The 15,399-nt window shown below is 62.8% G+C and overlaps 1 protein-coding gene across 6 annotated transcripts in view; it reads left to right on the forward strand.

Moving 5' to 3' along the window:
- Positions 1–15,399, forward strand: part of INPP5A (inositol polyphosphate-5-phosphatase A) — a 172,918-nt gene that overhangs the window by 65,901 nt on the left and 91,618 nt on the right. For 5 of the 6 annotated variants that reach the window (XM_045040897.1, XM_019814033.3, XM_019814032.3 and 2 more), the window contains exon 4: positions 4,105–4,192. The exons of the other annotated variant lie outside the window; for it this stretch is intronic. In XM_045040897.1, coding sequence (XP_044896832.1) covers positions 4,105–4,192 — 88 coding nt within the window. The remainder of the gene's footprint in view (positions 1–4,104; positions 4,193–15,399) is intronic. 6 annotated transcript variants of the gene reach the window in all.

Here is a 15,399-nt window from a genome sequence, read left to right on the forward strand (position 1 = left end):
AATGTGCCCCTGGAGAGAACCACAAGGTGACAGCGTGACTCCTGGGAAGGACCACAGGGTGACAGTGTGGCCCTGGGGGGGGACCACAGGGTGACAGTGTGGCCCCTGGCAATGGGACCACAGGGTGACAGTGTGGTTCCTGGGGGCGGGACACAGCGTGACAGCGTGGCCCCCGGGGGTGGGACCACAGGGTAACGGTGTGGCCCCTGGCGATGGGACCACAGGGTGACAGTGTGGCCCCTGGCAATGGGACCACAAGGTGGCAGCATGCCCCTGGAGAGAACCACAAGGTGACAGTGTGACTCCTGGGAGGGACCACAGGGTGACAGTGTGGCCCCTGGAGAGAACCACAGGGTGACAGTGTGGTTCCTGGGGGTGGGACCACAGGGTGACAGTGTGGCCCCTGGGGGTGGGACCACAGGGTGACAGTATGGCCCCTGGGGGTGGGACCACAGGGTGACAGCGTGCCCCTGGAGAGAACCACAAGGTGACAGCGTGACTCCTGGGAGGGACCACAGAATGACAGCGTGGCTCCTGGGGGTGTGCAGTTGCAGGGTGACAGTGGTGCTTTGGGCTTGGAGACTTCAGCCCTGGGCTCCAGGTGGAGCGTCCCATCTGCATGTCCTGGAGGCCACACCTGTGGCGTGACGGCTGCCAGCCTGCCAGCTGTGGATGGACGGACAGACGGCTGGTTTCCATCCAGCAGCTCACATCTGTGTTTGTCACAGTGAGACGGGGACGGAGCCCCAGTCGCGTGTGGGTGGTGACATCTCCATCGTTCCGGAGGAAGTAGCCACAGGCCTCTGCACAGACCTGGGAAGTGCACGCATGGGGGCGGGGCGGAGCGGAGGGCGGAGTGTGTGCTCAGCCTGGCAGGACCCGCCTCTGGCTGTGGCAGCGGGAGGCCCTGGGGCGCCTTTCCTCCTTCTGCTCTGCCCGCAGCCCCAGGGCCCAGGACACCCGCTGTGCGCTGGGCACCACTGTGCCTGCCCTCCGTGTCCCCGTGCTGTGGACTCGGGGCATCGTGACTGCTCCCGCCAGCCGGGTGTGAGGTGACACTCCCTGACTTCCAAGGCGGGTCATCGAGGGCCGCTGTGCTGGGTCTGCACTCAGAGCCCTGGCGCCTGGTGCCCGGGCTCTGAGGGTGATTTCAGCCGCCGTCAGCAGCTGCAGTCCTGCTTGAGGTCCCTGATACGGTGGACACAAGCCAGCCACGTGTCAGTTGTTAAACTGTGGGCCAATTTGCTAAAGGGCATTTTTTAAAAAGAATGATCAAATTTTTCCCCAAATAATCCAATTTTACGGCAATTTTAATTAAAAACATGTTTTAAATTTTTTTACCACTTAAACTAATACTAAAGTTAACATGAGGGCAAGGGGATGCCGCTAAATAGCTAAAAGTAGCCAAAATAATTCTGAAGAGGCCCGAGGTGGGAGTGTCCCCCCTCCCCTGGCTGCAGGCTCCTTGGGGAGCAGTGAGGGCAGGGGGAGGGGTGCAGGGCGGGCAAGAGCTGTGGAAGGACTGAATGCAGCTGGGGACTGGCTGTGAGCCACAAGGCCATGTGTGCGTGAGAAAATGGCACTGGGTCCCCCCCCCCCCCCCCCCCCGCAGGAGGATAATGTTTCAGTTGGGTTACTGAGTAAAGGGAGAGGGCCGAGCTCTAATAATGCTGAGGCTAAAATACTGGAGGGTGTTGTCTGTAGCTCTGGGGCAGGGAGTTACCTTCAAGAGAGGCAAAAAGTGTCACCTACAAAAGGAAGGATTGTGAAATGTTAATGTTAAACAACGTTAACTGTTTACCAAAAGACCCTGTGAAGGAAGTAAATGGCTAGCTACTCCTGGGAAAGACACCTGCGGCACACCTTGGTGACCAAAGCCCTTACTTACCTTAAGGAGCTTGGCGGGGGAGAGCGGCATTTCCAGAGTGGGGAGGGGGGGTGCCCTGCTGGTGCGCAGCAGGCTTGCGGAAGGAGACCCCCCCCCCCCCCCCCCCCCGCCCCGTCCCGCATTCCCCGCCCCATGTCCCCGCCTCCCCGCCTCTCCCCTATGTCCCGCCCCTGGCCCTGACTTCCCGGGCGTCCACCCCGCCCCTTATCCCCGAGTCGCATGCCCCGCCCCGAGGTGTGCCCCTTCTGCCATCACCCCTGCGTCCTGGGGAGGCTGTCCCTTTCTTTCTACCCCTACCCTTGCTTGCCATATGTGACCCGTGTTGCCATTTTTTGCTTTAAACTGGTACCTTTTATAAAGATTAGAAGGGAGAGAAGGTGCCCTTTATCTTGACCACTTTGTCTCTGGCTTTGTGTGCTCTGCCTGCTCTCTCGAAGCCTCGGTTTCTGTCTGGTACCATCTTCCTTCAGCCTGAGAGCTTCTGTGACATCCATCTTAACACGAGTCACTGGTGACGAATTCTCTCCGCTTTTGTTTGTGTGAGGAAAGCCTTTGTCTTCGCTCTTGAAAGATGTTGTTGTTGTAGCTGGGACTGCGGCTTGCCCGCGCTTCTCTGTTAGCACTTAAAGGACATCATCGCCTTGTCTTCTGTGTCCTGTTGTTTAGGACGGGCCTTAGCCATTGTCCTCGTCTTAATTTTCGGTATATAATGTGTCTTTTTTCCCTGACTGTGGCATTTTGTCTCCCCGGATGGTCTGCAGCAACTTGATTATGTTGTATTTTAGTTTGATTTCCCTCGTGTTTGAGCTTTTTCAGTGGGTTTATAATTCTAATCATATTTGGGAAAAGTTTGCTCACCACTTTCCTGTTTTTCTCCTTCCCTTCTCTTGGGTCTCTGACGCGGCTTTCCTGGGGTCGGCCTGTCTGTCACCACCCAGGGCCCCTCTGCCCCTTGAGCTCTTTTTCCTCCGACATTTTCCAGGCTCTTTGCTTCAGTTTGGGTCATTTCTGTTGCTGTGTGTTGTGTGTTGTAGTCACGGACCTCTTCCTTATTTATTTTCTTAGGTTCTAACCTGCTCTTAGGTCCGCCCGGTGAGTTCTGTTTTCAGCCTCAGAAGTTTAATTTGTGGTTTTCACGTTTGCTTTTCCTCATATTCGTGCTTTCCTTGAAATCTTTGATTGCACGGACAGCCCCTGCTTCAGGGGTGTTTTCGGCTGACTTCTGTCCATCCAGGTCTGTCTCTGCAGGTTGTAGGTTGTATTTTTTTGCTTCTCTGCACACTAAGTTAATTTCTGGCGTGACGCCAGACGTTCCGAACATCGTGTGGTGTGTGTCTGCACCTTGCTTCCTGCCGCGAACACGGTGGAGGCTGCAGGGGGGGAGGGGTGTGAGCCCTCCGAGGCACATAGCCTCTTCCCTTCTTCCATTTGGCTTCTTGGGGCCCGAACCCCTCTTCCGTCTGACCCCCGTGCTGGCCGGTCAGATGGCTACGTGCCCCCTTCCCTGCTGCTGCGGAGCTGGCGGGAGGGTGGGGGGGCCCTCAGCCGGGGGGGCCGGCAGGTGAGCAGGGAGGCCCCGCTCGCTTCCCGGCGTGGCTCTGGTGCATTCTCGGGGCTCTGGGTGCACAGTGGCTCCCTTCCAGCCACACGTGCTGAGGTGACACGTGGGTGCCCGCCTAAGCCTTTTCTGGCTGGGAAACGAGGCAGGGAGGTGACCAGGAAGCCCCTCTGACGAGGGGTGTTAGAGACCCTTCCTCCTTCCTGTCGTAAAGCCTCTGGGGCAGGCCGCTGATGCTCAGCTTTCCTCCTGGTGGGGGGACCTGCCTTGGTCCCGGGGGCGTGTGGACTCCGGCCTGCTTCTCCGTTAGCACAAGACACAAACAGCCAGGAGAGCCCACAGAGTTTGGGGTTGTGCCGCTGCGGCGTGCGGCCCTGGCCAAGCTCCCAGTGCCCCCCCACCTCCACGTCTCTCTCCCCAAGAGGCCTCTGGGTCCTGTGCATCTGTCGGGTGTCGGGGGGGGGGCGCAGCTGACGACATGGCCCGACTCTACCTGCACACAGTGGGTTTTGGTTTCTGCCGCCCTTCCTTCCTCCCACCACTGCTTGGTGGCGTTTTTGGGGTGACGTACGACACGGTGTTCAAGCCGGTAGCCTGGGTCTGGCAGCAGCTTTTTGGGTGGCTTTTGTACCAAAGAAACTCCCTGTTTTCCTTCTAGAGAGCTGTTGTCAAGTGACGCCATGAAGGAGTACAACAGGGCTCGCGTCTACCTGGACGAGAACTTCAAATCCCAGGAGCATTTCACGGTGCGTGCCCTTCTGCTGCATGGAGTCGGCCCCGGGCCGTGGCCTGTGGGATGGTGATCACAAGTGGGGGGCTCTTCACAGAGGCGAGGGATTAAGCCCATCCCTGGATCTGCTCCGCAGAGCTCGAGTGACGGAGGCCAGTCCCTCTGTGGGCCCAAGCAGCCCACCCCGGGGACCTGGCCTCTCCTGCGACAGTCCTTGGTCCGGGGGTCAGCGGACGCCCGGAAAGGGGGCCCCGCCGGGGTGCAGCGGCTGTGGGGGGTACAAGGTGCTGGGGAGGCTGGAGGCTTCTCGGAGGAGCAGACGTCAGATGGGTTTTGAGTCGCTGGTTGTTGGTTCGAGCGACTGAGGCATCTCACCCCCCATCTCTGGGGAGGGCTCAGAGCTGCCTCGTTAGCTTAGTTTCTTCCGGCTTCTGTTCCCGACGTCCTTCACCTCACAGCTGTCGTGTTGCCAGGAGCCTGGTATGCAGCAGGCGCTCGGCCATTGCGTGCTGGTCGCATGGGGCGGTGGGTGCTGGTGTGCCGAGAGCAGGCGGGGCCGGGGAGCCGTGTCCTGCTCAGGGAGCGACACTAGAGATGGCCCTGTGGTCAGAAAGGCATCTGTCCGTTCGCGGTCTCTGAATTCAGGGTACCTGTGCCAGTTCGGTGGTACCTTCCATGGCTGAGATGGTCACCGTCACGTGCCCATGGGATCCCCCGTGCCCCGCGCCTGCTGTCCTCGGGCACCCCTGCCCCCCTCCACACTCACACGTGGCCTCACCGCCACCTGTGTCAGCCACATCCCGGCGCAGGCACGTCCCGCGCAGGCCGCCGCAGCCCCGTTCTCCCTCTGCCTTCCTGCCCTGGGCCGAGGGCTGCTGGCTCTCAGCCCGCCCTGGACAGGAGAACACTCTTCTCTTGACCCTCACGCTTCCCTGTGCCGGGACCCTGCTTCCTGTTTCTCCCATCAGGACTGGTTCAGATGGAGTCACGGCAGCTCTGATGGAAGCTGCGTTGGTTTGGGGCGAGCGGAGGGCCGGGCACCGCGGAGGGGAGGGGACAGCAGTTGAACTCGCAGCGCTGGCAGTGGGAAGCACTCACAGTAAACGCGGAAGGCACTGCCGGGACATCACCGTGGGGTAGGGCGTCCAGGGGTCCGGTGTGCGCGTAACTGGGGCCCCAGGATGAGAGGGAGCAGGAGACAGCAGGCGCCTAAAGAATTGGCTGAAGTTTTTCAAAATTGGACGAAACGTGTGGGTGCGTAGAACCAGTCGTACGACAAGGAGCGCGGCAGGGGTCAAGGGGCCCTGTGCACAGACGAGGGCGTCAGTCCCTCAAGAGGACACAACCGCGTGGGCTGCGAGTCCAGCGTCGGAGCTTGCACACGTGCACGGCCGCTGGCAGCCGGGAGGACGGAGCCGTGGCAAGCATGGGCTTCGACACCGCCTCTCACCGACCGATGCTGCCCGCCAGCGTGACCCTGCCGCCCTTGGCGGGACGCCGATGGGAAGGGCAGCCGCGTGACAGATTGAGTGGCACAGGGCGTTTGGGGAGGGGGACCCAGGCGCGGCCCTCCCCCCGAGGAAGCACAGAGGCTGGAGCCCATGCTCTCCCCGCTGGAGGACCTTGCTGTCCAGTTGGTGCATTGAAGTACTTCATGGTCGTGTCACATCTAGTCTGTTCTTTGGTGCATAGGTTTTCAGACTTAAAGCGTCTGAAGCCAGGGAGCACCCAACATCCGTGGCATTTTAGTTGAGATGGGCAGTGCTTTCCTCTCACGGTCATAAATACAGAAACGTCACGTTAGCCGGAGACATGGCCGTGCTGCTTGGTGGGAGCCTCAGACCGGGCTGGAGAATGGCATCCGGCTGGGCGGGACTGGCCAGCACGGGGCGCAGAAGGAGCCCCCGGAACACTGCATCGGGTGCGGCTCGGGTCTGCGCCGCTGAGGCTGTGTCCGCAGGTGTCGCAGGACCGGATGGGGTCGGGGGGAGGGGCCGGGAGGCCTGGCCTGCCTGCAGCGGCTGTGGGCGCATGGCAGCCGGTCCTGGGGCGTCGGCACAGTGCTGTGGACCGGCTTTCCCTCGGGTGGTGGGGGGGGTGCACAGTGGGGAGGTGAGGGCTCCCCTCCTGCGGCCGCAGTCCTGGGTGAGGTGTGCTGATGGCCCCCGGATAACTGGACAGCCGTGTTTAGCGGGTGGGGAATGGACGGTGGAGCTCTAGACGTTGGAGCGCATCCCAGAGTTGGCACAGAGGTCCGAGTGTGTGTGATCCTGCCTCGTGACCGTGATGCTGATGATTGGCGATAAAATCCTGTTTGACCCTGGGGCCCCTGGAGCACCTCTGTGCCCTTCCGTCGCCCCGCCTCAGCGTGCCGTGGATGGAACCATCGTTGCTGGGGCCTCCGGACGTCCCGGTCGAGGGGACCCTGCACCCCCAGGGTCCTGGGCAGGGCTGGGCTACACTGGCCAGCTGTGTGGCCACTCTCCCACCCCAGCCTGGTGGCCTCTGCCTGTCAGACGGAGGAAAATTTAATTTTTACAAGATTAATGGCATTGGAGCAGTATTTTTAGCTGAGTGTGGTTCAAATAATAGGCCATTAATTGAAAAAGGAAATTGAAATGAATTTATCTTGTACATAAATGCTGTCACAGGTATTAATAGGGATCAGAAAATAGTGGCCTGTTCCCAGAAAGAGGTTGAGCCTGAAGCTGCACCTGGTGTATGAACATGACCATGGGGGTTTGCTCTGCACACAGAAGCGTGGGGGCTGTGGCCTGGAGTGGGGGTTGGGCCTGGGGGTGGGCTCTGGGCCTGGGGTGGGTCTGAGCTTGGGGAGCTGCGGCCTGAGGGGGCCTCTGGGCCTGGGGGACTCAGCCCGGGGGGGGTGGCAGGGGGCTCTGGGCCTGGGTGGGGGCTCCGCCTGGATGGCTCTGGGTGGGGGGGGGCGGTCCTGCCGACTGTGTCGGGAGCCCACCGATGCCCCTGGTCACCAGAAGATGGCGCCAAAGCAGCATTTGGTGTCAAGCTTTTGGTTCAGGAGATGCTCACAGGGCTTTTTCTAGACTCAAATCAGCAACAATTACGTGAAGTTTGGTTTGCACCTAAGAGTCGTGCTGGGGGGCCACTTACTGATGAGGAGGCTGGTGTCATCCCAGCCCCCAATGGCTGCCCCCGGTGTGGTGGCCCGGTCGCCGGCTGGGTCACCTGCTTCCTGCTTCCCTGGAAGGTGGAGGCCGGAGGGCGGCTTCTTCATAGGGCTGCCAGGCCCTGTCCGTTCGCGGGAACTCACGGGGACATCCCTGAGGGCAGACCGAGGACCTTGGCCCAGGGCGTGGGCACAGCAGCACAGCCACGCGTGAGCTGGAGGGGTGGGCCGGGAGGGGGCGGGCTGCGTCCGGTGCCCCAGGTGCCCTCAGGTCCTTCCCCCTGTGGCAGCGTCCAGGAAGCGGCCCTGCTGCTTCTCATTTCTGGCTGCCCACCTCCCTGAAGCCCGATCCCTGAGTGCCGCCCTGCCCTGGCCCAGCCCTGGAGTCGGCCCGCACGTCCCGGGAGGACCCGACCGCACGCCCCGCCGTCCTTCCTCTGGGGGAGACCTTCTCCACGACAGAACGCCGGGCTCTCCAGTGTCCCGCCAGGCTTAACAGTTTCCACATCCCAGTGAGCTTTTGTGTTTGCCCACAAAGAACCGAGACGTGCCAGTGCCGATCGCCAGCAGGTGTGAAGGCGTTCTCGTCCTGGTCCCGCCACGTGGACAGAGCACGCCAGGTTGTGGACAGAAGGTAGTTGCGGACGGTGCTGTGGCCACTGCACCGGGACCGGCCGGAGAGGAGACTCAGGAGCGGTGGTGTCCCTTCCAGCAGGACTGGACCCTGTGCACCGGCCTCCCTGCCCCTGCTCCCGTGTCCCCGCCCAGGCACCAGGCACCAGGTGGCGAGGTGCGAGTGACCCGGAGCTCGTGCGGGGCGCCTGACCGTCGTCACCGGGGACGCTGCAGCATCTGGGAGAGAAGCCAGCGGCCACCGCTCAGCGTGTCTGGCCAGGCCTCAGCGTCCACAGGATCCCTGGGGTGCCCACACCTCACAGCACGTTCACAGCACGGGCCTCGTGTCCCCGGGTCATCCCTTCTTGTGGGCAGAGACTCTGTGGTGCCCGCCACGTGGGAGGAGGTGGCAGCCACCTTGCTGTGCGTCCTGCCCTCCGTGCGCTCCCCCTCCCCCGCTGTACGTGGCCCTCTTCCCCCCCTCCCCTCCTTCCCAGGGCCTCTCTGTTCCCCCTGGCCCTGGAGGACCGGTCCCTATCACATGCACCTCTGCCCTTTGCCAGCACCCCTATTCCCTGCCGAGGACATTGCCCACACACCCTCCACGTGTCCCAGATGTCCCAGGATCCGTGTGGACAGGCGGGTATGTTCTGGGCTTATGACACATAAAGGTGACTCAAGGGCCTTCTCAGTTACAGGCGTGGGCTCTGAGGTAGGTGGGGCGCTCCTCAGACTGCCGGCTTCCTGGGCCCCAGGCCCGCAGGTCCCCTTGCCCGCCACGTGGGAGGGACCCGACACCATCGGAATGACAGCCAGCACCCCCCGCCGCCAGGGGCGCCTGGGTCCCGAGTGCCCTGAAACGCTTCCCACATGAAACCTTCCGGGATCTGCCTCTTGGGAAACTCCCCGTGACGTCACAGGCGCCCCACGGTTGGTCACAGTTGACTTCACAGCAGCGCAGGGCGCGGCCACTCGTGCCTTGACACTGAGGAAGTGCCGGGTGTAGTTTTCCAGGGCTTCCCAGTGTCTATTGATTGGAGACCCGATACCACAGGAATCGTGTCTCATTTCGCCGGAGGAACATAGAAAACACATCACTTACCACTGGAAAAGCCTGAACGTCGATAGGGGGACGTGAAGGGAACGGCTTTCCTATACTCTGGCTTCAGAAATGGCTAAATGAGGAAGAAATTGCAAATTTATTTTGGTATAATTTCCTCGTCTCGTTTCGCTGCAGGAACGGAGCGTCTGCCGTGCGTGTGCCGGGCGGGCCCCCCCGTTGTGTGAATTCAGGGCTTCTAGGCTGGGGGAGGCCCACAGAGGCACGGCCAGAGGCCACCCGTCCTCCCCTCACTGGGTGCCCTGTGAGGAGGAGGAGGAGGAGGAGGAGGACAGAGGGGGGTCACCTGGCTCCTGAGGCAGGATGCGCGGCGTCAGGGGCCATTTCGAGGAGGTGCAGGCCGAGGTCGCGTTCCCCGAGGAGCCCTTCCGTTTCTGGGACAGGTGCTTCTAGAACGTGAGGCTGCAGGTGAGCGCGCTGGCTCAGCGGCTTTTCCTTGGGCAGCGTCGGCTCGGTGGCGGGCACGGGCCGGGCCGTCCTCTTGGTGGAGAAGCCGGGGGCGACGGGCACCAAGCCCAGCCTGCGAGACCCCTGCCGGTCTGCACGCTGCAGGCCCCGTGGAGCCTCTGGGGCCCGGGAGCCACGCGTGGCCGGTCAGCGCCAGTGGTGCGCGTGTTGCGATCTGCAGGACAGGTGTGGGTGGGCCCGAGGACGCCGTCCCTGCTGGCACTGGGCCGACGACGCCTGCACAGCCGGCAGCTGAAAGAGGGAAGCCGTGTCTGGGCGGGAGCCGTGAGCTCCTGTCAGGGTCTTACAAGCCGTGAGAGCTCCCAGGCAGTGGCGGGCCGGAGCTGGGCAAGTGCCCTGGTGGCCTCCCGGCACGGAGAGCACATGGAGTCCGTGGAGAGCGCTTCTGTGGCCGCAGGGCTGCCTTAGCACACGGAGGCTCCGGCTTCTCCCTGAAGCTCTGCAAGTGGGCTTTCTTCTGGGCAGAGGGGTCTGGAGCCAGAGACGTGTCGTGTCCTTCAGCGCCCGGAACTCGGCATCACCCAGAGGCCCCGGGCGGGTCTGTGGGCTGGGGAGCGGGCTTCCCGGGCTCCGAGCCCTTAGCGGGGAGACCCAGATGCCTCCGCTGCCTGCGGTGCCCCAGCCGGCTCGGCCAGCCAGTTCAGTTCCCGGGAAGAGGTGCGCAGGTTGAGTTCCCTTCTGTGAGGCAAGAAGTGTGGTCCAAAGCAGCAGTTCACCGACAAGAGCTCTAGGGACACCATGGCATCCCGGGAGCGTGGCTTCATGTGTGTGCAGCCCTCCGGAGAGGGCTGTCAGGTGCCCTTTGCGGGCTCCCCTCCGGTGAGCACCCCTCCTCCCCGGCCTGAAACCTTTGCTCGGCAAACCCATCCCATCCAGCAGGTTCTCCTTCCCGGGAACGTGCAGTGGCTGCCTTATGAGTCCTCCCTTGTAGTCAGACCACGCAGCCTGAGGGCAGGCCCCGGTGCCCAGGAGGGCCTAGGAGCGGTTGGCCCCCACCGGGCTGGGAGTGCCCATGCCGATGGCTCCCCGTCCTGGGACACCGGGACTGCTCGTCACCAACAGACCAGGCTCCCTCTTACTTTCCTCTCTGTTTGGGGGGGCTCCTTCCCCACCCCCGTCCCCACGTTGTCTTTGGCAGTGCTGAGAGGAGGGTCCCCACGGGGAGGCACGGGCCGGGAGGGCTCGGTGCCGGCCTTGGACCCACTTTTCTGGGAGGTTCTGGGCCTTCATCAGTGGGGGCCTGCCTCCCATTTGCCCCAGATCTGCTGGAGGGCAAGGGGGGCTGCACCTGCTCTCTCCCTTCCCACTGCTGCTGGCCCCTGCCTGCTCCCCGCTGTGGCCCTGGCCCTGCTGGCGGGAAGGCGTGCACTGGAGGAGGTGCCCTTCCACCTCCCCCGTGCTCCCCCCACGATCGGCCCCCTTCTCCTGTGTCTGCTCTCCCGAGTAAGATTTTAGGGGAAATTTATGGAAAATTAATGGAGTTTACTGATGTTCTTTGATCTGAGGAAAGGGAAAGAAGGCAAATGCATTTGTGATGAGGGAACTAATCTGCTCCAGGAGAGGCCCCCCCCTCCCGTGGCTGCGCCCCGCCTCCGTGCCCCGCCTGTGGGGCCAGACAGGCCTGATGGAGTGTGAGGAACAAGATTGGTTTTCCGAGGGCACCGGGCCCTCCGCGCTCAGCTAAATCACGCTGTCTGCTCTGCTGGCGGTAACGACCCGCTCCCCTCGGCGGCACCTGCAGCCCCGCGGGACACGGTGATGTGCGGCTGGGCAGCGGCGGGGGCCCGAAGTGAAGGTGAAGCTGTCATATCGATCTTTTTAGCACTAAAATATGAGCCACTTTACTCCACTCCCCGCTGCTGTGATGTGAAAAATAATAACTCGGATCCAAATTAAAAATATTGATCTCTGGAAGGTGCTGAAAGTAAATAAACACCCCCCGAAGTTTTCGGGTCAGCCGAGAAACGGCCTCAGCAATAAATGTGTCGGCACGTCAGGGTCCAGGGTTCTTGATCTGTTTTTTCTTTGAATTGATTTTTCATTATTTACTTCCTAAAAGTGTTGAAATTTGGTCTTCCACTGTTAAATCCCAGTGTTTGGGCAAATTATTTCTTTGGGGCTTATGAGGTGCTTCTGATCCACTCGCTCATTGATTGATTGATTTTTGACTCAATAAGCTTGCAGTCCCTGCCTTATTTAGGGCTTCTATCATAATTTTTTATACATTTGCGCTTGACTTTTTTATTTGCCTCTGACGGATGAGGTGGCATGGGGCTGTCGAGCAGGGTAGCACGGGTGCCACGAGGCTGATTTTACCCGGCCCTGTGCATTCTGAGGGGACGCCGGGTATGTCCCGGCACAGCAGATCCCCCATCACCTCCGGAAACCCCTGTACCCGACAGGGCCCTGGCCTGTGGGTGCCCCAGCGGCCCGCGGCCGAGTGAGGTGCGGCGGGCAGGCGGGCGTCTCGGATGCTGCGGTTCTCGGTGGGCGTGGGCGGACCGTGTGCTTCTCGAGAAAAGGCTTTCAGGAGCCCCCAGAGCTCTGGCCGAGTCCCCAGGGCCACACAGCGTGGATCCGCGTGGCCCAGCAGGAGAACGGGAGAGGGAAGGACAGGGGAGATGGCAGGATGGCCATCCCCGTGCAGCTGTTTGTGGGGACAAAAACTTTGCTGGGAAGACTGAGGACTTGAAACCTGGCCCGTGATCGATAGCACGTCTTGCCGCCCCCAGAGTCAGGGTTCCCTGCAACCATTACCCACTCTCCAGCGTCTGGAACGAGGAGCTGCTGGCCCTGGGGGCCCCCGGGCTGGACCCGGCAGCAGGGCCGCGGGAAGAGGGGGCCCTGGCCCTGGGACTCGGGATTCTGGCCCTCGCCGCCCCGGTCGGCCCTTTGCACCCCCCACCACGTCCTCCTCCGGGAGGACCACTTGGCGGCCTGCTCGTGAGCCAAGCGACGCCACGGCCGGATGTTCTTTGCGCGAGCCGTCTCTCTTGCTGATGCTGCGTGGTGGTAGCAGGAGGCGTGGGGGGCCCGTGCCGGCGCCGGTCGGTGCGCTCAACAAGGGCGTCGCGCGGCACCTGCGTGTAACCTGCGTTCACCACTGGACGGAGGGGAGGCAGGGGCACACGGAGGCTCTTCTGTGTCTGCTCAGACTTGAACCCAGAGCACAGAGACTGCTTCCGTGCCTCACGCGGGGGCCTGGGGTTCCGATCGACTGAAGCCAGAATGGGTTCGGGAGCCCCACGGACGTTTCTGAGGGTGGCTGGTGCGCCGGCAGGAGAGAGGGACGGCCGCCAGCGGGGAGGGTGGGGTCGTGGCCGAAGGAGCAAGGCTGGAGCCAGGTGGTCGGGGAAGGGCTGACCGCACTGTGTGATGGCGGTGGGGGGGGGGGCGCCTTGGGAACATCGCTCTGATCCGAGGTTTAGGGTGGGAGGCAGGAGGAGCCCCAACATCCTGAACACGTGACCAGCTCCCCTGGGACCGAGGTGGCCACTCCCCAGCAGAGGGCTTGTCTCTGAGCGCCAGTCATCTGTGAGCGTCCAGGCACGCAGTCCTGTTTTCTGACCGTAATCCTGTCTCTGGCATTTCCCTTTGTTCTGGGCACCACGTCTGCCTCTGGAAGCCATGTTTCAGACGAGACACATATTCCAGAAGGATGGCGTGCCCTACGAGTGCACGCGGACGCTTACTGCGCCGAGTGCCAGAGTGCCGTCTCTCCGTCCCCTTCCCCCGGACCAGAGAGGGTGATGCAGGGCGGCGCACAGGCTCCCCTGCGGACAGGCCGGGCCAGGGTCTTGTCTGTGCCTCAGTTGATGCAGAGACAGCGAGTTGAGGCCGAAAGTTGGCCTCCTTCCCAAGAACCGGGATCTTCCGGCCTCGGCACCCGACTCCGTCGGGCTTCGCAGCGTGAAGGTGACCTGAAGCCTTTCCGTCCGTCCCTCTGCGGGAGCGCGTCTGCGGGAGCGCGGGTGGGGTGCTCCGCGGGCGGGGCCGGTGCTGGTGGGTGGTCGCCCCTGACCTCGGGCCTGGAAGTCCACGCCGCAGGCTCACGGGCACAGGGAGGGTCTGCCGGGCAGCCCGGTCGTCGCAGTCTACACACCAAGTACGCACAATTCTGAGTCAAGAGCTGCCTCGGAAGAGTCCAGAGCCGGAGAGGCAAAGAACTGTGTGGCCGCAGCTCTGGGGGCCGGCGGTGGGTGTCCAGCCGTGGAGCGTGTGCAGAGGTCCTGTGCCTCCGTGAGGAAGGCAGGGCGCTGGTCAGCGGCATGGCTGACGAACCCATGTGGCGTGCATCTGCAGCATGGATTCAGAAAGCTGAGTTTTGCAGGACGGCCGTGCTCAGACTCGGCCGGAATCCGAGTCTCAGCAGTGAGCGGAGCACTGAGCTCGGTCACGCGCACGCCCCGGCCTGGCCCCTGCACCTCGGCAGGCGTGGCAGACACAGGACGGGGCTCACCCTCTGCTGAGAGAGAACCCCCGGTGTGGGGGGTGAGGCTGGAGCCAGAGCGCTGAGAAGTGGGCTCGCCCGGTCCCCTCTGTGCCCGGGGGGGCCGGTCGGACCCTCGCTCCAGCGGACCAGCCTGTCCTCAGCCCGGTTGCACGGCGGGAACGGGGGAAGAGAAGTCCAACACCCCCTCCCGCGGCCGGATGGGGCCCGGTGCCGATTGTGCCGGCAGAGGGCTGGCTCCACGCGGCACAGCACGCGGGTGTGACGCCTGACGGCTGCACGCGACACCCGCCCGCTCCTTGTCCTCGAGCTCCCAGACTCCAGGGAGCGCGCGCGTGCACACGACACCCGGCCGTGACCCGTAGCTGCCACGCGTGACCGTGTGCGCTCGAGGGGCCGTCGGGGCCTCTGCCCACGTGGAGCGCACAGGCTCGAGGGTACACGTACACGGATGTGCAGTTACCAGGTGTGGAGAGCGCCCCAGGGGCCTCGTGGGAACAGGAGTCACGAGCGGGCCGCTCCGAGGAGAACCTGGAAAGTGAGCGGGAGTGGCCACGGAAGGAAGCAGGGAACGCGTTCCAGGCTGGGCCCTTGGGTGCACAGAGGCCGCACGGGACGCGGATCTGCGCTTCCCGGGCCCCTTCGGGGGTGGCCTGCTGCCAGCGGGGGAGCACGTGATCCCGCACAGCGCCCCACGGCCACGCCTGCCCGGGCAGCCCGCACTGGGGCCCCGGCGAGGTGCGGGTATGAAGGCCCAGCCGTGAGGCCCCGCAGGGCGGCCCTGAGGGAGGCCGGGGAGGGCCGTGTTCTCGCCAAAGGCGTGGGAGCCGCAGCGGCCCCCTCTTCCCAGGGCTGTGCTGGAGAGCAGATGACGGACGGGAGCGCTGTCCCCAAGCCCTGGCATACCGGAAGCTCCCATCCGCGATCCCCGCGGGCCAGTCTGTGAGCAGGGAAAAGTGAGTGTATCTGATAACGTCAGATCTGAAAAAAGATCTTGTCCCCAGCACCCTTTGTCAAGAAGTGCCATCGGGAGATACCATACCCCACAAAGTGGGCGCGTGATCCAGGAAACAGGGAGCAGGTGTTCGAACGCAGCGCCCAGAGGGTGCGTACCGGAGAGTTCACGCGTGCATCTGGGTCACCTCCGCCATGACCGAAAGTCCGCGGAGGGCTTTTCCCTGTTTCTTGGACACGATGCCCTCTCCGTCCGGCTCTGGAAACACCAGCGTGTGCTCCTGTGTGTGAGGCCCGAGCCCCAGCTCCCAGGGAGTCCTCAGGTCAGGGGTGAAGGCAGAGCTCAGGAGGAGGAGCACGCGCCAGGCGTGTGAGCAGTTGTGAAGCTGGTTCCGTTTCTGAGAGGACTCTCTCAGGAGGTGTCAGCGATAGGCTGTCTGATGTGCTGAGACGTACCGAGATGAGAGGAGC

Source organism: Felis catus, chromosome D2, assembly GCF_018350175.1.
Source record: "Felis catus isolate Fca126 chromosome D2, F.catus_Fca126_mat1.0, whole genome shotgun sequence".
Classification (NCBI taxonomy): domain Eukaryota; kingdom Metazoa; phylum Chordata; class Mammalia; order Carnivora; family Felidae; genus Felis; species Felis catus.